General features: G+C 37.2%; 1 protein-coding gene across 1 annotated transcript in view; it reads right to left on the minus strand.

Annotated features, from left to right (window-relative positions):
- Window positions 1-24,855, minus strand: part of DNAJB14 (DnaJ heat shock protein family (Hsp40) member B14) — an 88,578-nt gene that overhangs the window by 29,434 nt on the left and 34,289 nt on the right. Inside the window, exons 2-3 of the mRNA XM_007948858.2 lie at window positions 16,263-16,434; window positions 7,657-7,802 (exon numbers count right to left, since the gene is read on the minus strand). Coding sequence (XP_007947049.1) covers window positions 7,657-7,802; window positions 16,263-16,434 — 318 coding nt within the window. The remainder of the gene's footprint in view (window positions 1-7,656; window positions 7,803-16,262; window positions 16,435-24,855) is intronic.

Consider the following 24,855-nt stretch of genomic DNA (forward strand, 5'->3'; position numbering starts at 1 on the left):
AACAAAAGACAGGCATATGAGCTGAACATTTAGGTAGATACACTCCTTGGAGAGATTAATCATGGGAGAACAGAAGGGCAGTGTATGCACAGGGAGACCATTCGGGGGGGGGGCGGGCAGGAGTGCATGGGAGGGAAGGACATAGAGAAGAGGTAACTATGGGGAGGAAGTGTGAAGAGAGTTGTTATGTTGTGGGAAATTGTAGTCAATGTCATGAGACAAAATGTGTATGAACTGCAGTATGGAATTGCTCTATAAACTTTCACCCAAATCACAATTAAAAAAAAAATTAAGATCCAAAGAAATAGCCATATACATTATGGAACTAACAGGGCACAAGGACTGGAATAGCTTCTGGGCAACAAACAAGCAGCTTGGGGTAGTAAGCGACTGGGCCTGCAGGCTCAGGGGGGCATCAAGCTCAACTGGCACAACATAGTACATAAAAACATTGTTCTGCATCCTACTTTGATGAGTAGTGATTGGGGTCTTAAAAGCTTTTGAGCAGCCATCTAAGATGCAACTATTGGTCTACCCTTATCTGGAGCAAAGAGTAAAGAAAATCAAAATCATATGGAAACACTTAGTCCAAGGGACTAATAGACCACAGGAACCTTGACCTTCAACAACCCTGAGACCAGAAGAACTAGGTGGTGTCCAGTTACCAATGCCAACCACTTGAAAAGGGATCAAAATTGTAGATCTTAGATAGAGTGGGAGGGAAAATGTGGAACAAAATTCAAAAACACAAAAATGATTCGAATTAGCGGTCTGACAGAGACTGGTGAAACACCTGAGACTATGGCCCTGGGTTATCCTTTAGCCCTGGAACTGGACTCACTTCTGTGAATTGGTTCTTAGCCAAACAGTAGAAAGGCTTATGAGTAGAACACCTAACCCACAGAGATGCAGCTCTTAGATCAATCAACCATGAAAGATCGTAAGGGCAGCATTTGCATGGGGGGAAAGCAGGACAAGCAGGAATAGATAGATAAGAAAGACACAGGAAGGGGGAAGTCACAAGCAGTAGATGGGTGGAGAGCTGTTTATCACTGGGATTGTAATCAGTGCTATGAAACAAAATGTGTATGAACTGTTGAGAGTAAAACAAATTTGCTTTGTAAATTTGCACCCAAATCATAATAAAAACTTCAAAAAAAAAAAGAATCAATGGTATTGAAGGAAGATGTCCAAGCTACACTGAGGGAACTGGTGAAAAACAAGGCTCCAGGAATTGACAGAATACCGATTGAGCTATTTCAACAAATGGATGCAGTGTTGGAGGCACTTACTCATTATGCCAAATTTGGAAGACAGCTACCTAGCTAAGCAACTGTAAGAGATCCATATTTGTGCCCATTCCAAAGAAAGCTGATCCAAGAAAATGCTGAAATTATCAAACAATATCATTAATATCACACACAAGTAAAATTTCATTGAAGATAAGCCAAAACAGTTGCAGCAATATACTGACAGGCAACTTCCAGTAATTCAAGCTGAATTCAGAAGAGGATGTGGAATAAGGGATATCACTGCTGACGTCAGAGGATCCTGGCTAAAAGCAAAGGATACTAGAAAGATATTTACCTGTCTTTTATTGACTATGCAAAGGCATTCGACTGTGTGGATCATAAAATATTACAGGTAACATTGTGAAGAATAGAAACACCAGAACACTTGATTGTGCTCAGGAAGAACTTGTACATAGACCAAGAGGCTGTTGTTTGAATACAACAAGGGGATATTGCATGGTTTAAAATCAGGAAAGGTGTACCTCAGGGTTGTACACTCCACCATACTTATTCCATCTGTATGCTGAGCAAATAATATGAAAACCTGGATTATATGAAGAAGAACACAGAATCATGATTGGGGGAAGACTCATTAATAACCAGCGATATGCAGTTGACAAAACTTTGCTTGCTGAAAGTGAAGATGACCTGAAACATTTACTGATGAAGATCAAAGACTATACTCCTCAGTATGGACTACACCTCAACATAAAGAAAACAAAAATCCTCACAACTAGACCAGTAAGCAACATCATGGTAAGTGGAGAAAAGATTTAGCTGTCAGATATTTCATTTTACTTGAATCCACAATCAACACTCATGGCAGCAGCAGTCAAGAAATCAAATGTTGTATTGCACTGGGTGAAGGAACTTCTTTAAAATGTTAAAGAGCAAACATGTCACTTTGAAGACTAAAGTGTGGCCAGGCCAAGCCATGGTGTTTTCACACCTCAGATGCATGTGAATGCTGGACACTGAATAAGGAAGACGGAAGAAGAACTGACACATTTGAATTTTGGGGTTGTCCAAGAATATTGAAAATACCATGGACTGCCAGAAGAAGGAAGAAATCTGTCCTGGAAGTACAGCCAGAATGCTTTTTAGAAGCTAGACTGCCCAGACTTCATTTCATCTATTGTGGTCATGTTGTCAGACGGAACAAGTCTCTCAAGAAGGATATCATGCTTGGTAAGGTAGAGGGTCAGTGAAAAAGGAGAAGATCCTCAATGAGATGGATTGACACATTGGCTGCAACGATGGGTTCAAGCACAGCAAGGATTCTGAAGATGGTATAGGACTGGGCAGTGTTTCTTTCTGTTGAACAAAGGGTCACTATGAGTAGGAGCTAATTTGATGGCACCTACCACCACCACTACCACAAGTTCTATGCTATTATATAGAACTATAATTGATCTGTATAATTTTTATCTTGTATCCTGCAACCTTGCAAAACTCAAGGAAGCTTTGACCTTTGTTTCTTGAGTACTTTTTCAGCTAGCCATCTTTATCTTCTTTCAAGACTCCAATGACATGAATATTAGGGGTCCCTGAGTCTGTTTTGTGTGTGTGTGTGTCTGTTATTTTCTCTCTGTTGTTCAGATTGCATACGTCTGTTTTTCTATCTTCCAGCTCACTGATTCTTTTCTCTGTCCATTCTATCTCCTATCATATCCATTGATAGTTTATTTTGTTTTTGTGCTTTTTCAGTGTTAAGATTTCAATTTGGCTTTCTTTAAATCTTTTATTTCTTTGTTCATACTTTCAAATTTTTTTTTTGCCGAAATTCACTTTATTTTTCTTTTGTTTCAAACATATCTGTAATTGCTCATTAAAGCACATCCCTTTTGTGAAGTCAAACTGCTGGGATAGGATTTCTAACTCCCAACCAAGCCTCCACTTAGTTGGGTTATCTTCCTGACTAGGAGAATTAGGAATGCCTTGTTATTGCTCCCCACGTGGTTTCAGTGACATGATGAAGATACAACAGTGTTACCTTTGGACAGTGGTGAAAGCCCTGACTTCTCCACTAGGATTTCTCTGACACCATCCCAACAGACAGGAAGAGGAACACCTTGGTACTGCTAGGTGAGAGTGGAAGTCTGAGCTCCCTTCATGGTCTCGACTGAAACCACAGGGAGCCTTATTTACTGCTCCATAAGAATCTAAGTCCCAGGTTCCTACCTGAGTATCTCTGTCGCCACCCTGGAAGGAGGGTTGGGACATCTACCACAGCCTGGAGAGAGTGACAGTCTACTGTCTTCACTCAGCCTTTGTTTGTACGGGTGGTAGTTGGACCACAGTCTTTTCAGTGGTGTTTGGCTGCCATAGAGAGTTATTGTTTAAAAGTTTTCTGTCTTGCTAGGCTACCTTTTTCCTGGCCAATTGGTTTTAAGAGCAGGCTTTTGTTGCAGATTTTTTGTCTGTGCCTAATGGTTTTTCCAGGTTGCCTGCTTCTTCAGCACCTAGTCTGGGATAGATAAGGCAAAAAGAAAACTCAAGGAACACACTGCTATGTCATTCTGTACATCCCAAGGTCCACAGACAATCTGCCTTCTTCTCAGAGTTTTTTTTTTTTTCACTTATTTTATATATAACATTCAAGGTTTTCAGTGGGAAAGAATAGGGGAAAATACGTCTATTCACTCTTTCAGTAAATGGAAATCCTCATTATTTTTAAATTGCTCACCTTATACTTCATTTCCAAGCCTTTCCCAACCCCTCTCTTCTCTAATCACACAAATCATACTCATCTCTTAAAACTCTCAATCCTAACTTATTATATGAAGCCCTCTCCATATCCTTATCTTGATTTTTATCAGACATTTTTATTCTATATGTTAGTACTTTATATATTCAGTCTTCTGGGAGATCTGGGGCAAATCTGTTAATCTCTCTGAGCCTCTATTTTCTTATTTGTGAAAGGCTTATGAGGATGGTTTCCTGACTGTTTCACAGGTGGTTTTTAAGTATGAAATGTTTTATTAAGTGTTAATATTATCATTACTGCAAATGTTCTATGCAAGATTTGTCTTTCCTTTATGAATTACAAATTCTTTGAGGAAGAGGGTATCTTATATTCTCTTTTTGTATTTCTCTACAATAACTACCACAAAAGGTGGAATTAACTTCTTTGTTCTTCCCTGGTTATGCAAAATTTAAGTGCTTAGTTTCTAACTGAAAGGTTGGTAGTTTGAACCTATCTAGTAGCTTTGGAGGAGAAAGACCTAGTGATCTGCTCTCTTAAAGATTACAACCTAGAAAACCCTATGGGACAGTTCCACTTTGTCACATGGGATTGCCATGAGTCAAAAATCATCTCAGTGACACCCCAAAACATTTATCCATCCATCCATTTATCATCTCACTAGTTGTGTTTCTCTATAGAACCCAGACACATACAAACAAAAATATGTCATCTATCTAATTTATATCCCTAAAACAATTTCCCCTTCTTTTTCTATTCTTGGAGAAAATGAAAAGGAAGTAGTTTTCATCTTCTGTAAAAATTGTTTTATTAATTACAGAGGAGAGTAATTAATATATACTTTGTTGTTGTTGTTATGTGCCGTTGAGTCGGCCCCGATTCATAGCGACCCCTCCTTGGGTTTCTGAGGCAGTATCACTACGGAAGTAGGATTGCCCAACCTTCCTTCCGAGGAGTGGCTGGTGGGTTTGAACCACCAGCCGTCTGGTTAGCAGGCAAGTGTCTTAGCCACTATGCTATTTAGCTTCTATATAAAAGACAAAACTATACAGATAAATAGGCTAGAGATAAATATCTTGGTATTCCAAAAATGGAAATTAAGATTAATTAGTTAGAAATAAAATAATTCATAGGTTAAGGAAAATATCCTATGTATTGATCAAATGAAACCTGCCATTAGTGTGTGATGACACTAGCTGCAATATTTTCTAATTAGCTACTTTTACTCATCAAGCATCTGTGGATTACAACTTGGGTTTTCTATGTAGTTTCCACTTAATAAAAAACTGGGTTCATCAACCAACTCCCTATTCTGATCCTCTTTGGGATTAATAAATTGGCATTATGATTTACAGATAACCTCCTGTGTAATGAACAATGTGAACTTCTTCTCTAGAGAAAATCACTTCCACGCATGTTGATAAATACTAAGTTTTAAGATTTGCAAAGCAGAGTATCAAACTGCTATACTACACCAAGGAAGCTCTGGTAGCATAGTGGCTAAGACACTTGCCTGCTAACCAGACGGCTGGCGGTTCAAACCCACCAGCCACTCCTCGGAAGGAAGGTTGGGCAATCCTACTTCCGTAGTGATACTGCCTCGGAAACCCAAGGAGGGGTTGCTATGAGTCGGGGCCAACTCGACGGCACATAACAACAACAACAATATTACACCAAAGTATAACTACTTTGTAAAACCCATTTTAAGTTTTCTAGCTGGCTTCTTGAGATGATATTCACACTGTTCACCTCTTCAAAATATAACATTGGCTGGAGAAATATAGGTACATACATTTAATGTACCAATAATGCAACATAAATTCAATATAGAAGTGGGATAACAAAGTAATTTAATGTTAACTATAATAAGGAATCAATATTGAAATCACCCAGAATATAAACATGTAAATAACTAAATAAACAAACAAACCCACTGCTGTTGAGTCAATTCCTCCTCACAGCCACCCCGTAAAACTGAGTAGAACTGCCCTACAGGGTTTCCAAGGCTGTAAATTATTTGGGAAGCAGACTGCCTCATCTTTCTCTTGGTAAATAAAACCACTGCCAAAATATTTTTAAATACTTTAAAAGAATTAAAAATTTTAAATGAAACACAGTTAGTTCATAAAGTGAATTTCTTTAATTTCTGGGGAAATACAGGCTAAAAAATTTGCTATTAAAAGATTTCAGTTACATTTTTTCCTAACTCTGTGACTGCATATATGAAAAGCATTTTGTATTTATGAAAAGTCAAAACTCTTTGTAGAAGTTAGGCTCCAGAATTTGAACAAAATAAATAAATATTTATTCTAGTGAGCAATTTTATCAGAACTTCTCTAACTTTATATACTTTAGAAATTAACCTAAGGGTTGTAAGCTGTGTTATTTTTGTTTAATAATGGAAGGCATGTATTTGGAGGTACATAAAATAATGGCACTATTTCTGTACACATTTTTCATTGTCAGAAATGTGCTTTGGAAATGTGTTTTTGAATAAAGAAATTTTTCCTGTACTTTCAAAATGCAACTTTTGACTTAAGGTAACAAGAACTGATAAAGGCCCTCACTGTCATAGCAATATTTTACTGTTACCAGAACCACTTTGGTAGCTGCTTTTCTTGGAATATATTGGTAATCCCCCAATGCATTTTTCTTGGTGACTTCCACCAATAAATAAAGCTGTTTCGAAAATTTTTTTAACAATATTATTGTAAAAGACCAATACAGTTTTCTATCAGTTTGGGACATTTTAAAAATGAATATCCCATTTCTCTTATGCTAAGACCCTAACATTTTACCATGAATATTATGTGTTGGTTCTATGAATGCCAAATTTATAAGAATGAACAATCACAAATTTAAACATCTTACTATGAACAGGAAGTTAACTATTATGAATATATTACATATAACAAGATAGGAAATTACAAAATCAATTTTCTGACATTTATTTAGTAACATGGCAAAAAAAAAAAAAAAAAGGAAGAAAAAGATGAAGAGTAGGCAAGAGGAAAGAAACTAATTCTTCCAAAGAAAAAAATCATGTTAGAACTGTATATAAATAATGCAAGAATTGGCCTGAGTTAATAAAAATATAAGAACAGTGGGCAAGACAACCTCTAATAACCTAAAAACTCACAAAAATTACATTTTGCTTTTAGTTCACTTAAACAGACTGCAAGAGGCTACAAGGTCATGAGTAATCATTACACAACTGTGGCTGGTAAACTAGAAAGCATACATGGGTAACATTTAGCAAGTTACTTCCAACTTTGTTAAAACTGACAAGTTCCTTTTTTGAAGCCAAACTGCATTTATTTATTTAACTCTTACTAGCGTAGTGCCTAAGGCACTTACTTGACTGCTAACCAGAAGGCTGGCGGTTCAAACTCACCAGCCACTCCTCGGAAGGAAGATGGGACAATCTACTTCCATAGTGATACTGCCTCGGAAACCCAAGGAGGGCTCACTATGAGTCGGGTCCCACTCGATGGCACATAACAATAACAAGTTAATACTGAACTTTTATAGGATTTTGCCGACCTTTGCTTATGCTGGATTCTAAATGCACCAGTCTAAAAGCAGAATTTAATATTCTGAAACACTGCAAAGCAGATTCTAAAAAAAGCTTAGCAAAATGGTTTAAAAGGTTTACTTTACTTTTAAAAGCATCTGTTGCTCCAGGTGCATGGTTTTTGTCAGGATGAAACTTCAAAGCAAGCTTTCTATAAGCTTTTTTCAAATCTTCATCACCAGCATCTTTTGTAACTCCAAGTACTTCATAGTAATTTTTACATTTGTTTATGCTGTGAACAAGAGAGTGTGTTATAATGTAAATTTAAATGAAGAACTTCATGTACTACCTCTAATTTTTAATTTGTTAGAATAATAAAAAGAACTGTCTGTGGACTGTTTTCTCAGTATCAAATGAGAGCTTCTTCCTTTAAGGGTTAGTTTGCTTCATTTTTTTTCTCAACCACAGATAATTGGTCCTCCAACCAGTCTAAGGACGGTTGGCCATGAGAATGTCCTTGGTGCGATTTATCATGACAAAGAAGCCAAGCCAAGCCCATAGTAATTGTGCATGAAGGACACAGCACACACTATCACTAAAATTAGAAGATGAAAACAGTTTTATAGTTCTCTTAAGTGCATAAAGAAATCCTAAAACTTTTCACAGGTATGTCACAGCTAAGGATTAATATGCATTACATTCCAAGAGTTTTGTTCTCACACAACATACACAAGGATCAAAGCAACAGGTTAGTGCATATAATTGTAGTATCCTATGGTTTAAATATCAAGGCAAATTAATTCAGCCCAACTAAAGAGAATTCATCTGTGTCACTCTTAGGAAAAGATAAAAAGATATAAAATCTTATAAAATATACCATGCAACTCAAAAATGTTTGTTACACCTGCTTTTCATTACAATGAGCACATTCTCAAAGATTACTTACATAGTTTGTAACTTTAGAGACGTAACAGATTTAAGCTGGGACTGTTTATAGTAGAAATAGAAAACAAACACTCTTAATGGAGCAGAGAACATTAAACATAAGAACTTTTGGATGCTAATGTTCTCCCACAGCCTAGTAATTTCCATTCACTAAATTCCCCAGTACATGTAAAACATTATTTTTTGTGGTATACTTTGTGATTCCAGATGTGTTCCATGCAGGGGTTGCTTGATGACAGAGGTAGTAACAGGTGAAAGGATCTGAGGCATAATTGTTCACTGGCAGCAAAAGAAGTACAAAGACTGATTCAAAGTTTTCAAAGAGAGACAAGGTCTATCTTTTTCACTGCTGAATCTATTAGCCATCATAATGCTTGGCACATGGTAGGTTCTCAGTAAATATTCTCTTGGAATAAATGAGACTTAGCTGTCTTTTTACAATGGAAACCATTTGTCATTTGTTATATAAACAAGGGAAAAAAGACATTATACAGGATTATGGAATTTTCTTATCCACATCAACAAAAATCTCTTATGTAGCATTTTTATAGTAATAATAAATAAAACTGGGTTTATCTATTTCAGATATTTAAATAATATTAGCATAAGTCTATTTTATTTCACTAACATGACATTTCTTATATTTATTTAATACTATTTATTGAGTAACAACTATGTCCCCAGACAGGGTTCTGGGCACTTGGGATACATCAGTGAACAAAACAGAGAACGATCCCTGCTTTTGTAGAGAGACCCATTCTCCTAGATATCTTTAGAGACAATGTGAGAGAAAAAAAGCAGGTGGGAGACATTTATAGAACACCTACTGTGTGTCAGGCACAGGTCCACAATCTCATATCCATGTTCCAAAATCCATAAAGCTCTGAAAAATGAAAGTTATTCTATAACTATTTGACTGCAAAAACCTGACTTGAATTCTTTTAGAGGCAAAATCTGACCTGAACAGATGTGAAACTACTAGTCTTCATTTATCCTATTTAAGCACGGATATTTGTATATGTTGCTACAGAAATGGTACTGTTTGGTGGGCTGGTGTCCTGTTGTTGTTGTTATTTGCCATCGAGTCAGCCCCGACTCATAGCGACCCCTCCTTGGGTTTCCGAGGCAGTATCACTACGGAAGTAGGAATGCCCAACCTTAGACCCTGCTAAAATGTTATATTATGAGTAATATGCTCATTATTACCTTCCTGAAGTATAAAAAATCTGAAATCCAAAATACATATGGTCCCAAAGATTTCATGGAGATCATTATGGAACTGTGTTATCCTGATTATTTTTACACAGATTGTCTCATTTACCCCTCGCTGGGTAGATAATATTCTTATTTATTTAACCAATGAGGAAACAGGGGCCCTGAATGGTTAAATAAACTGCCAATTGTCACATAATTAAGTAATAGACGGCAACAAGGATTTAATTATGCAATAAAAATTTACTGAGTACCTATTCTCTGCTAGGTACTGTTTTGGATGGTATTTGTTATTGTTGTTATGTGCCCTTGAGTCGGACCCGACTCATAGCAACCCCTCCTTGGGTTTCCGAGGCAATATCACTATGGAAGTAGATTGCCCCATCTTCCTTCCGAGGCTATAGCAATGAGTAAAACAGACAAAAATCCCTGTTCACTTTAAATTTCATTGGGGAGGGACAGACAAAAAGCAAATATACATACACAATATAAAGCACATCATATCATTTTAAGTATTTGGAGAAAAATAAAGTAGCAAAGGGGAATAGGGATCGAAAGGGGAGGCTGCTATTTTAAACAGGGTGATCATGAAAGGCCTCACAAAGAAAGATTTAAACCTCAGTTTGTCTGACTTGAAAATCCTGCTGTCTCAGAACTAGAATAAAGAAGGAAAGGAGCCCTGTCAGATGCCAGAGGGACCATCCTTTCTTTCTATTTGCTTCTTTAAGTGTTTAAACAGACTCTCTTCACTCCTAGAGATTCCTAAAATTGTTTCTGGTGCCCAAGATAATCCTTTTCTGCCCCACTTCTTGCTTAGACAGCTCCTCAAGTTCTTCAGACCTCAGCTTAACTTTTCCTTTCTGCAACCCAAAATCCTTAAGCCTAGGTTTGAGGGCTCTCTTACAGGTGCCTAAAGCCCTTGGAATTGAGCTCTATTCCAGCAATTACCACAATGTACTTTAGTTGCTATCTACTTATCTGACTTCACCATGTTCATCATATGTGTTGGATGGATGGAAGGATAAATAGATGGAGGATAGATGACTGGCTCAATTTGAAGGCAGAAATAATGGGGATGTAAAAGACATGCTGGGGCCCAAAGATGATGAATATTGTTATGAAATGTAGTTGGCAGCAAAAATTAACTTGAGATAGAGGAGAACTAATTAATAGAAGTAGTAGATACTACCTGAAGGGTAAAAACAAGAGGCAGTGATAAACTAAACACTGAATAATCCTAAAGTCATCATTGATTTGAATGCTGAAGATGTTTAATTATGTACCAGATTAATCTAAAATTGTGTTTTGTTGACACTTCCAGAACACAAAAAACTAGGCAAGAGAAAAAGGCAGCCCAGGAGAGATTGTTGGATAGTTTGGGAATGTAGGCTGGAATTTAGTCCCATATAGATGGGTCATAAAACTAAGAATTGCTACAGAGAGAAAAAAGGCCAGACAGGAAAAGCAATTATTTCAGTAATTGTTACCACTGTCTAGCTTCCATAGTGATACCGCCTCAGAAACCCAAGGAGGGGTCACTATGAGTTGAATCCGACTCAACAGCAGAGAGTTTTTTAGCTCTACCATATTTTTGCTATACTAAATTATTGGTCATATATTAGAGGAGAAATTCTTGGAGAAGTCATCATTACTAATGGACAGCCTAAAAACTATATATATCAAGCATTGCTCCAAATATATTCATTTACCTAATTTTTCATACTTGAATGAAAAAATTACCATTCATATTTACCACATCATGATCTTATTTACCAACTACATGTGTGTCACATTTTTATAGTGAGTACCTTTCTGAAAGATCAAACCCTCTTCTTCATTCTCATCAAATGACTGAAAAGAGAAACAAATGAAAAAGAAGTAACCATTCACTACCCTGAAAGGAATATTGTGCAAAAAGGCCAAAATGTGTCTGATGAAAGTCCACAATAGGAAAAGTATGTCTAGCTCATCCTTTATTTCTTACGTGCATGAAAACAAAGTGGAGGGGGGTTTATCTTCCAATTCTTTCTTTTATGTGTTATATAGTTGATTATTTGTATAGATTCAAAATTTAATTAGTGTAATTCTTTATTTCTGATAAAAAAGATTGTTTCATAAGTCTGGCAAATGATTTATTTATTTATTTTATTTAAAGGGCTTGAGCTTAAAATTAAAAATTCACATATTCAAATGATTTAGCAGTTATACAGAAGTATACCTAATTGATAAATAAAATGATGGTCTAAGAAATGATTTCCTCTGATTTTCTAGATGTTTTCAATAAAAGATGGTCCTTTTCCAATTGAGATATTAAAACTGAGGTCCATGACTCAATTTTCTCAATTATTTTTCAGTATATTTCAACTCAAAGAAAACAAACGGTGCTTAGTTTCACAGAATGTTAGTATTACAAAGGTATATACTTTTTCTTCAATCTTCACTGTGAGCTAGCTCTCACTTATGCAATGAATACAGTATTATTGCATAGCTGCTCCCCATTGAGCGAAATTGTCACTGAGCAACTTTCTTGCATAATCATGCTAACCAACAAGATAACATGGCTTTCTTCAGAAAAATCCCCTGTGTATAGGTAAAACAAAAAACAAAAACATACAGCATGTTTTAGCTAGTGATTTGTTACCTCCCTAAAGCAACACTTATATAAGCTAATATAATGAGTAGACATTACGTGATTCAGCTAAGCAACCCTTCTGTAAAATAGTGACTGAAGTATTTTACATGACTCGGAGATTCTTTTGGAAGAATAGATTTTACTGGAAGAAGTCCTGCAAGAATGTTCCTTAGAGCAGAGGCTTTGTCTCCTGTATTTTGGATATGTTATCAGGAAGAACAAGTTCCTAGAGAACGACATCACATTTGGTAAAGCAAAGGGGCAGTAAAAGAGAAGAAGACCTTTCACAAGATGGACTGACACAGTGGCTGCAACAATAGGCTCACACATAGCAATGATTATCAGGAAGGCACGGGACTGGGCAGTGTTTTGTTCTGTGGTACATCTAGCTTCGCTATGAGGCAGAACCTACTTAACAGCACCTAATAACAACAGAGATTCTATTAAAGAATGTTCCAATCATACTTAATCAAAGTAAGAAAGAGAAAAAAAAAACAAACTGTTTGTTGGATAAAAGAGTGGTATAATCAAATTATTGACCAGAGAATCAATCTCTAATACAGATAAGCTAGTAAGCTAGGTGTCCTATCCATAAAGAATCCATGGTCTCAAACTTGGCTGGGCCTTTTGAGCCAATCAGCAATCTTTTTATTCCCTCTGCATTTGCTTGCTGCAATTATTCCATACTTTTAACACTCTCTCAAGCTTTCTATCTCATCTGTTTTCTCTTAACTCTCAGAGAACAGTATCATCACCAATTCCATAGAAAAAACAGAAGCCAGCGTTCAGGAACTCCCTCAATGTTTTATTTCTCCATCTACTCCACCCTGGCCACATGTAAAGCATAGCTGTACCCACGATCATCACTTTTCCATTGTCAATATATCCCCCATCTAAAGTTCGGTTTATATGGGCTTTGGAGAACCAAGTGTACTTTATATATATTACCGATAATAAAACAACGATATCACTATTCTCCCCTCTTACTTCTATTACACTTGGGCTGCTTCTCTTTTCCTTTCTAGGCAAGCCTCATAAGAGTAGAAATAAAAAGAAAAAGCAAAGATTAAACACACACACACACACACACACACACACACACATACAAAACCCACCAGATTCAGGAAGTTCCTCTTCTCCAAAACTCCTAACTATAGTCTTTTTCTGTTATGTTCAAATATACAGGTGACTCTATAGCTTTCTTAAAAACTAAAAAAAAGTCACAAAATGATTCTAAATAAAAATCATATATAATACAATTAATTTTATTTTGGGTCCTTTATTGAGAACATGTTTTCCCAATATGAAGTAATTCCTACAAGAAACTACACTTTTATTTTAGAATGTTGTTCCCAGGAGCACCTTTTAGTACATCGCTTAATTAAAGTTTCTCCTGAAAGACATTCAAAAGCAAGTCTCTTGTTTATTCAGACACCTCTCAGACAGCACTGCAGTTATAGAAGTGGTTAGCAGCATAAGTTATACTCTCAAAGTGCTTCTCTACCATCCATGCTAATCAAATACCCTTTACCATGGCTTTACTATCATTAGACATCTTTTTCTCATTTTGTGTCATACTCAGATAAAATGTTACAATAAGGCTTTAGCGTTTAAATATGCAAGGAAAAAAAGGCAGAATATAAGTGTATTGACATTTGATTTAAAAATTAAGACTGGGTGATAAATCACTTTCCTCAGTAAATAAAATCTTTATCTTAAATGTACTTCAACACAAATTATGATAAGTAAATAAGAATGAACCGAGAAACTAAGATGGGAAAAATCATTCTGCTTCAGTGTTTTAGTTTCACTTCTGATAAAGGTAGAGAGAAAAAATAAAATAAAAAGAGAAATAGACAAGAAAGAGTAAAATAGAATAAGAAGGCTAATCTGTAACCACTTGCACCTACACTTCACTTGAGAGGTAGTTCACTGTACTATAATTCACTCTTGTGAATTATCTGATTAATCCCTGTTCAGAGTCTTTCATGCCTAAACTTCAGTTTCCCTACAAAAGTAACATCAGAGGCCACATTTTCTTTAAGTTACAGCAGAAAACAATTTTCTCCCTCAAATTTTGCATAGTCATAGGTTTATTTTTATTTACAGAAAAGCTTTTATTTATAAAATTAGCAAAGCCAGATCTCCAAAACCTAGTTCATTAATTCTTCAATTCTACCTAATTCTTCTGCTTTAAGCAGAAGTGTATTATCAGATAAAACTCAAGCACTGGGGCAGAATAATCAAAATAAGAAAGATATTAAAAGGAGAGAGAACATGTTTTTTAAATATTTATAAACAAAAATAAGGAGCTCTGGTAGCATAGTGCCCAAGGCACTTGACTGCTAACCAGAAGACTGGTGGTTCGAATCCACCAGCCACTCCTTGGAAGGAAGGTTGGGCAATCTACTTCCATAGTAATACCGCCTTGGAAACCCAAGGAGGGGTTGCTATGAGTCGGGGCCGACTTGACAGCACATAACAACAACAACAACAAACAAAAATAATCTTGAAGAAAGAATATAAATAGGAAATAGGAACAATCTGTCATTAACATAATTAAAAAAAAACCAAACTCACTGCCATCGAGTCGATTCCAACTCAAAGCGACCCCCTTTGGGTTTCTTTGGTAAATCTTTATGGAAGTAGATTGCCCAGTGTGGTAGTTAAATTTGTATGGTTAAGTGGCTAGGCAGCTGGTGGTAGTTATTCCCTATGATGAGACTGGCAATCAACTCCATGGTGGGATCTACCACAAGCAGCTGAGTAGCTGCCTTTGGGATGTGGTCTGCTTCCTGTATTTAAGGAGAAGCCTTGGGTATAGTCTCTAGCTTGTGGTATGCTTGGACCCTGCATGTAGCCATGTCGTTGTTCAGCAGACTACCATGCTCTCCTGACCTTGGGACTTACAATGGACTTAGATTAATGGCCTGCCATGTGGTTTGGTAACATCGGGACTGTGTCTTTTTACTTGTCAACCTTGGGCTTGTCAGCCTCAGCAGCCAGCAGCTGTCTGAGTAAAGAAACGCCTCTAGTTCCAGTGGGCCGGGAGCAGGAGGCAGAGCTGGATCCCAAGGCTGAGAGGTTTTCCCCCAGGCCCTAGAGCCTGGCACTTTGAACTAGGACTTAAAGCCTCCAAACTGTAAGAGAATAAACTCCTGTTTGTTAAGGCCATCCCATTTGTGGTATATTCCTGTCAGAGCGGCACTAGGTTTAACACCCAGTCTTCTTTCTGTGGAGTGGCTTGTGGGTTTGAACCACCAACTTCTCGTTAACAGCCAAATGCCTTAGGCACTACACCACTAACAGGGGAATTAAAAATGCTGCTGCAATTGCCCCGAACCTTCCTCTCATATATAATTTTCCCATTTGCATCTATTTATAAAATATAACTATTCTTCACCTTCTTTCAGTACCACAATCTAAGCACTGTGCTGCTGTTGTTGTTATGTGCCGTCGAGTCGGACCTGACTCACAGCGACTTCTCCTTGGGTTTCCGAGGCAGTATCACTACGGAAGTAGATTGCCCAACCTTCTTTCCGAGGAGTGGCTGGTGGGTTTGAACCGTCAGCCTTCTGGTTAGCTGTCAAGTACCTTAGGCACTATGCTACCAAAGCACTGTTCTGTGCCAAAAACTTGAAATAATTTTACATTTTAAAAAAAAATTGGAAATAGCTTTGTGTCTTCCAGTTGCTTCCAAAGATTGAATCTGAGATGGTAAGTTACAGACTGATTTATGAAACACAAGACAACCAGAGTTCAATTTCTCAATATCTGTTCTGTTGTTATTTGCCATCAAGTCAGACCCGACTCATAGTGACCCCTCCTTGGGTTTCTGAGGCGGTATCACTATGGAAGTAGATTGCCCAACCTAATTCAAACATATTTTTTGAAGTTTTACAACATAAAAAATTATATTAATGTCAATTATAGTTGAAATAACAAAATCATATTTACTCCTACCTGAGAACTCCATCTACTTGGTCTTTTGTGTAGCCTTTTCCACTTTCACCACTACCAGGTGTGCTGTCCTTTATGCAATTAGTCTTGTTCTGAACACCACTACCACCAGGTTTACGGCAATGAGGGCTATTTCCAGCTGTGCTTCCATTTTTCATAATTATTTCCAATAGTGCTGTAGAAATATACAGAAAATACACTGTGCTGTTTACATCAAAGTACATAGTACCATCTTGAGAAGAAAGTTATAAAGCAGACAAATTAAGAACTATGTTCTCAAAAAAAAATTCAGAACAGGATCTTGTAAATAGCAAGCATTCTTTTATGTGCTTGGTAACAGATCACTAATCAGCAGAAGTAGATGTTAAGAAATTTATAGCTAGTGAACTGAAATTATTATCTTTGAATTATTTATGACTTTTGTCACAATGTATTGAAACTGCAGAGTATCCAAGAAAAAGAGTGTTAAAATTAGCCAATGAGATCATCTATAACGAAACAGAAATCAGACATTCTGCTTATTGCTGAACAATAATGACAGCCAGAGACACTAGGATCTTTAAAATGCTCATAGAAAATACTATCAACTTGAATTTGCACTTTTTTTAGAAAGTATGCAAAATAAAAACATTTTTTAAACAAAGAAAAACTGAGACTAAAAGACATTCATGAGAGGCTATATTAATCTCTGTATTTTAGGCAGAAGAAAAATGCTTTCAGGTAGGTTGAAATACAAGAAGGAATGGTAAGCTAATACTGTGGTAAATGTGTAAACTAATTTAACACCGAGTGCATGAAAGAGTAACAGTTATTTCTGTGATTTGCCTTAAAATAATCTGGGGAGCACATGGGAAAAATGGATATATAAGATTGGCCATATACTGACAATGGATAAATATGGGTGGTAAGGATCAGTTATACTATTCTCTCTCTTTTGAATTGTCCCACAGGATTTTCAAGGCTGTAGATCTTTGAAGTAGACTGTTGCATCTTTCTCCTGTGGAACAGCTGGTGGGCTTGAACCACAGACCTAGCAGTCAGCAGCCACGTGCTTCATGCCACCAGGGATTCAGCTGACATCTGTACCACTAAGGATATAGATAACATAAACATCTAATTTAGCAAGCTTGATCTAAAAGGTATAAACAACATTACACTCAACAACTGTATTCAGTATTTATAAATACACAAAGAATGAAAACTGACCACATTATATCTAAACCACAAAATTATCATCTTCAAATATCAAAGAATTAGTATCATACTAACTAAGGTTGCATGTCAACGTGGCTGGGCCATGATTCTCAGTGATTTAGCAGTTACGATGTAGTCATCCCCATGATGAAATCTAATATAGTAATCACCTCCATGATAAGATCTTCTATGAGCAGGCAATCAGTTGAAAAAGTTTACTCAGGAGTGTGTCCTGCTTCCAATATATGGACATTTTGGCAAAGATCTCTGGCTTTTTGCTCAATATAGGTCCTACATCTGGCTCATCATCTTACCTCTCGTTTCTGGGCCTTAGCCACTGGCCTGTTGTACTGCCTACCAATTTGGGGACTGTTGCCTCTGCAGTCTTTAAGCTAATAGCCTATCATCTTACCTGCTGATCTTGGATTTATCAGCCTCCAAAGCCAGCAACTTGATGTACTGCCTGCTGATCCTGTCAGCCCCTGCAACTACATGAATTAGGAGAAGCCTCCAGCTTGACATCTGACCCATGGACTTGGGACTTGCCAGCCTCTACAATTACATGAGCCATCTCCTTGAATTAAGTTTTTCTCTCTCTGTCTCTCCCTCTCCCTGTATATGTAAGCTGCACTGGTTTTGCTTAGAGAATCCATGCTAAAACACATACCTACTATATCCTGAGTACAATGCATTTAAGTAAGAAATCAATTACAAAAATGTAACTAGAAAAATTCCAAATGGAAAAGAAAAAAAGTCTAGACAACTCATGGATCAAAGAATAATCATAATAGAAAATAGAAAATACTTACAATTGAATAAAAATGAAAAGACTACTTATCAAAACTTGTGAGTCATCAAATGGTGCTGGGACATCTGGATCTCCACATGCAAAAAAAAAAATAATGTTGGACCCTTTCCTCACAGGCATTGCTGTGATTTAATAAGATACTGTGAAAAACTTTGACAATAAATTTGAAAAAAAATCAGATATATTCCTAGAAAAAGGTAGCTTACCAAAACTGATTAATAACTAGCCTAAACAGTCCTATAATCATTACCATAATTGATTAAAAATCTTACAAGGGGGGGGGTAAAAAAAAACCCACAGGCCCACTTGACTTCCCAGATAAAATTCTACCAAGAAACTTATAATATGATCTTGCATGAAATCTGCTTAATGAAACTCACTACATTAAAAATATTGAACAAATAACCTGAAATGGTGGACTATAAGAAGAAGAGCTCGACATCAGGATTAGAGGAAGACTAATTAACAACCTGCAATATGCAGATAAGGAGCTTTGGTGGCATAGTGCCTAAGTCATTTGACTGCTAACCAGAAGGCTGGAAGTTCAGACCCACCAGCCACTCCTGGGAAGGAAGACTGGGCAGGCAATCTACTTCCATAGAGACACTGCCTCAGAAACCTAAGGAGGGGTCACTATGAGTTGGAATCAACTCAATAGCAGTGAGTTTCATTTTGTTTTTTTGAGTTAATATGCAGATAAGATAACCTTCCTTGACAAAAATGAAGACAACTTGAAGCAGTTACTGATGAAAATCAAAGACAACAGCCTTCAGTATCAATTATGTCTGAGCAGGAAGAAAATAAAAATTCTCAACTGGACTGATAAACATAATTATGGTAAATGGAGAAATATTGAGGTTGTCAATTATTTCATTTTACTTGGATTGACAATCAATGTCTATGGAAGCAGCAGTCAACAACCAAATGATACACTGCACTGGGAAAATTTGCTGCAAAAGATCTCATTAATGTTTTAAAAAACTGTCATGACTTCGGTGCACCTGAACCATGCCACAGTCTTTCCAATTACCTCATATGCATGTGAACGCTGGACAATGAAAAAGGAAGACAGAAAAGAATTGACACATTTGAATTGTGGTGTTGGCAAACAATACTGAATATACCATGGATGGCCAAAAAAATGAACAGCTCAATCTCACGAGAAATACAACTGGCATGTTTTTAGAAGTGAGGATGGTGTGATGTTAAGGTTGTGTGTCAACTTGGCTGGACCATGATTCTAAGTGGTTTAAGCAGTTGTGACGTAGTCATCCCCATGCTGAGCTCTGATGCAATGTAATCACCTCTATGATGTGATATGCTATGAGCAGCCAATCAATCGAAACAGAGCTTCCTCAGGGTTGTAGGTGTAGCCTGCTTCCAATACATATATGGATGTCCTGGGAAAATTCTCTGGCTTTCTGCTGGATCTGGATGCTGCATAAGCACATTATCTCTGGTTCTTGGAGCTGAACCAGTGGCCTGCTGTATTGCCTATTGATCTTGGGATTGTTGCCTTTCCAACCTGTTGCCAACAATTTGCCATTTTACCTGCTGATTTTGGATTTATCATCTCCTGAAGGCAGCGGCCTACTATACTGTCTGCCAATCTTGATCATGGATTTATCAGCCCTGCAGCTGCGAGAGTCAGGAAAAGCCTCTAGCTTAATGTTAGACCCATGAACTTGGGACCTGTGTGAGCCAAATTTCTCTCACTTTCTATATAAGCTTCACTGGTTTTGCTTCTCTAGAGAACCCAGCGTAAGACAGATGGGAAGATTTCAGCTCTACTCAGTAAAGACCAATTGCTGCAAAAGAACATCATGTTTGGTAAAGTACAGCATCAGCGAAAACAAGGAAAATACTCAGAGATGGATTGATACAATAGCCACAACAACGGACTCAAACATACCATGAAGATGGCACAGGACTGGGCAACATGTCCTATTATACATAAGATTGCTATGAGTCTAAGCCAACTTGAGAAAATCTAACAACATTAAGAAATTGAAGAACCACATAAGCATCTCACTAAATACAGGAATACAATTTCAGTATCCATTCATGGAAAAAAAAAAAAGACAAGTTACAAAAAAGTCTACAGCAAACATACTACATAATCTGCAATGATGAAACCATTCACCTTAGCAGCAGGAACAAAATACTGTCTGCTATCACCACATGGGAGCTCTAGTAGCTTAGTGCCTAAGGCACTTGACTGCTAACCAGAAGGCTGGCATTTCAAACCCACCAGCCACTTTTTGGAAGGAAGGTTGGGCAATCTACTTCCATAGTGATAATGTCTCAGAAACCCAAGGAGGGGTTGCTATGAATCAGGTCCTCCTCGACGGCAAATAACAACAACACCATCATCACTTAGTATTATACTAAATAACCCAGTTAATCAGTAAAACAAAAGAAATCAGTAAAAGATATAAGAATCAGAAAGGAAAATTAATTATGCAAGTGTTATGATTGTCTAAGTAGAAAACTCAAAGAAGCTACAGATAAATACAATTAACGGAGGGCAAACTGTTATACACAATCAGAAAATGCAATTTTAGAAAAAAATCCCATTTATAATAGCAAGTGTGTTTGTGTGTGTGTGTGTGTGTGTGTGTATAGAGAGAGATCCTAAGAATAAATCTAACAAAAGATGTGTAAACCAATTATGGAAAAATTACAAAACTTCTGTGAAAAAACTGTGTTCTTGGATAGAAGATTCAACGTCATAAAACTTTTCTATAGTTTTGAGTGCCATGAAGTGAATTCCAACTCACAGCTACCCTGTACAACAGAGTGGAACTCTCTCATAGGATTTCTGAGGCTATAATCTTTATGAGAGCGGATTGCTATGTCTTTTCTCCTACTTCCATTTGGTTAGTAACCAAGCACTTAACCATTGCTACCAGGGTTCTTCCGTAAAATTTTAGTTCCCCCAAATTTTGAGATTTAACATAATTTCATATAAAATTTCAACAGTAAAGTCTATGAAGAGAATGATAAGACAAGCAACAACTGAGACAAAATATTTTTTATCATAAAACCAACACAAATTTAGCATAACAACATAAAAATTCCTACAGGTCAATGAGAAATAGATAAAACACCCACCAGAGAAATTTGCAGACATAAAAGAAGTATTATAGAAGAAACAAAAAATGGCCACTAAATAGGCATTTGACTGCTAACCAGAAGGCTGGAGGTTCAAACCCTCCAGCCACTCCTCAGAAGTAAGACTGGGCAATCTACTTCTGTAGAGAAACCACCTCGGAAACCCAAGGATGGGTCACTATGAGTCGAATCGACTTGATGGCAGTGAGTTTGGTTTGGTTTGGTTTTGGAAATACAAGAAACGAAACCCAACTCACTGTTGTCAAGTAAATTCTAACTCATAGCAACCCTACAGGTCAGAGCAGAGCTGCCCTAGAAGATTTTCAGGGCTGTAAATCTTTATGAAGCAGACTAACGTATCTTTCCCACAAGAGCGACTGGTGGGTTCAAACTGCCAACCTTTTGGTTAGCAGCCAAGTGTTCAAGAATTGTGCCCCCAGGGCTCCTGTAAGAAAAGCTATGCAATATAATTCTTAATAAGGAAAATACAAAGTAGAACAACAATTAGACAGAATTTCACAGGAATTTTCATGAACCTCTGGTAGGAACATGAACTGGTGCAACCACTTTGGAAAACAGTTTGATATAACATAGTAAAGATGAACACAGTCATATTCTGCAACCATTCCTAATAATATATGCTAGACATGCTCTTGTTCATGTGCACTGGAAGTTTAAGAATGATTGTGGAAAGATTGTTATGATGGCCCCAAACTGGAATCTACCTAACTATCAATTAATAATGGAATTGATAAATGTTACATTTAACATAAGGAGTCCTGGTCACACAGTGGTTAAGGATTTGGCTGCTAACCAAAACATTGGTGGTTTGAACCTACAGCTGCTCTGTGGGAAAAAGATGTGGCAGTCTGCTGTCAGAAGATGTACAGCCTTGGAAATCTTATGTGGCAGTTCTACTCTGTCATTCTGCTACGAGTTGGAATTAACTAAAAGGCAGTGGGGTTTCTTTTGTTTTTTTTATATTTAACATAAATATACAGCAGAGAAAACAAACCACAGCTCTATTCCACAGTATGATTTTTTTTATTGTTGCTGTTATTGTTAGATGCCGTCAAGTCATCTCCAACAACCCTATGCACAGCAGAACGATTCACTGTCCAGCCCCATGCCAGCTCCACAATCCTTGCTATACTTGAGCCCTTTGCCGCAGCCACTATGTCAATCTATCTCGTTTAGGGCCTTCCCCTCTTTTGTAGACCCTCCACCTTACCCAGCATGACATTCTTCTCCAGGGAATGGTCCCTTCTACAACATGACCAAAGTAAATGAGATGAAGTCTGGCCATTCTTGCTTCCAAGGAGCATTCCAGTTGCACTTCCTCCAGGACAGATTTGTTAGTTCTTTTAGCAGTCTGTGGGACTTTCATCACTCTTTGCAAGCACCACAACTCAAAAGCATCAATTCTTCTTCAGTCTTCCTTACTGACTGTCCAGTTCTCACAAGCATATGCGGTGACTGGAAGTATCATGATTTATGTGAGGCACACCTTAGTCCTCAAGGAGATATCTTTGCTCCTCAGCACCTGAAAGAGGTCCTTTGCACCCGACTTGCCCAGTGCTATACGTCATCTCATGCCTTACTGCTGCCTCCATTGGCGTGGATTGTAGAACCAAACAATGTGAAGTCTTTGATAACCTCAATCTTTTCTCCATTTATTGTGATGCAGTTTATAGGTCCAGTTGTGAGGATTTTTGTTTCCTTTATATTGAGATGTAATCCATACTGCAGACTGTATTCTTAATTGTTCATCAGTGAGGGCTTCAAGTCATCCTCACTTTTAGCAAGCAAAGTTGTATCATCAGTGTATCGTAGGTTGTTAATGATTCTTTCTCCAATCCTTGATGCCACATTCTTCTTCATATAGTCCAGCTTCTTGGATTATTTGCTCAGCATATAGAATGAATAAGTATGGTGAAAGGATATAACCCTGCTGCATTCCCTTCTTGATTTTAAACCATGTAGTGTCCCCTTGTTCTGTTCAAACAACAGCTTCCTGGTCTATGTACAGGTTCCTCATGAGTATACTTAAGTGTTCTGGAATTCCGATTCTTCTCAATGTTATTCACAATTTGTTATGATCCACACAATCCAATGCTTTTGCATAGTCAATAAAACACAAGTAAACATCTTTCTGGTATTCTTTGCTTTAATTCAAGATGATCCATCTGACATTAGCATTGAAACCCCTTGTTCCACGTCCTCTTCTGAATCTAGCTTGCACCTCTGGAAGTTCTCTGTCAATATACTGCTGCAGCTGTTTTTAAATTATCTTCAGTAACATTTTACTTGCATGCGATATTAATGATACTGTTTGATAATTTCCATGTTCTGTGGGATCACTTTTCTTTGGAATCGGTACAAATATGGATCTCTTCCAGTCAATTGGCCAGGTAGCTGTCTGCCAAATCTCTCAGCATAGTTGAGTGAGTGCCTCCAGTGGAGCATCTGTTTGTTGAAACATCTCCATAGGTTTCCATCAATTCTGGGAGCCTTGTTCTTTGCCAATTCCTTCAATGCAGATTCGACTTCTTCCTTCAATACCATTGGTTCTTGAACATATGCCACCTCCTGAAATGGAAACTGACCAGTTCTGTTTGGTACAGTGACTCTGTGTATTCATTCCTTCCATCTTTTGGACCTTCCTGCATCATTCAATATTTTGCTCATAGAATCTTTCAATATTGCAACTCGAGGCTTAAATTTTTTCCTCAGTTCTTTCAACTTTAGAAATGCTGAGCAAGTATGTTCTTCCCTTTTGGTTTTCTAACTCCAGGTTTTTGCACATTACATTATAGTAATTGGCTTTGTCTTCTCGAACTACTCTTTGAAATCTTCTGTTAATCTCTTTTATCTTGTCATTTCTTCCATTTATTTTAGCTATTCTCTGCTCAAGAGCAAGTTTCAGAGTCTCTTCAGACACCCATTTTGGTCTTTTCTTCCCTTCTCGTATTTTTAATCTCTTGCTTTCTTCATGGATGATGTTCTTGATGTCATCCCACAGATCTTCTGGTTTTCAGCCACTGGTGTTTAATGCATCAAATCTATTCTTTAGTTGGTCTCTAAATTCAGAAGGGATATATTCAAGGTCATATTTTGCCTCTCCTGGACTTGTTTTAGTTGTCTTCAACATCAAGTTGAACTTGCATATGAGCAGTTTATGGTCTGTACCACAATCAGCTCTTGGCCTTATTTTGGCTAAAGATATTAAGCTTTTTCATAGTCTCTTGCCACAGATGTAGTCAATCCGATTCCTGTGTACTCCATCTGATGAAGTCCACATGTATAGTCACTGTTTATGTTTTTTAAAAAAGGTATTTGCAGGAAGAAGTCAAACTATTCCTATTTGCTGATGATATGATCCTATACCTAGAAAACCCAAGAGACTCAGTCAAAAACCTACTGGAACTAATTGAGAGATTTAGTAACGTGGCAGGATATTAAGATCAACATCCAAAAATC

The sequence above is a fragment of the Orycteropus afer genome, unplaced genomic scaffold (assembly GCF_000298275.1).
Source record: "Orycteropus afer afer isolate SDZICR_OR568_19922 unplaced genomic scaffold, OryAfe1.0 scaffold00229, whole genome shotgun sequence".
NCBI classification, from domain to species: Eukaryota; Metazoa; Chordata; class Mammalia; order Tubulidentata; family Orycteropodidae; genus Orycteropus; species Orycteropus afer.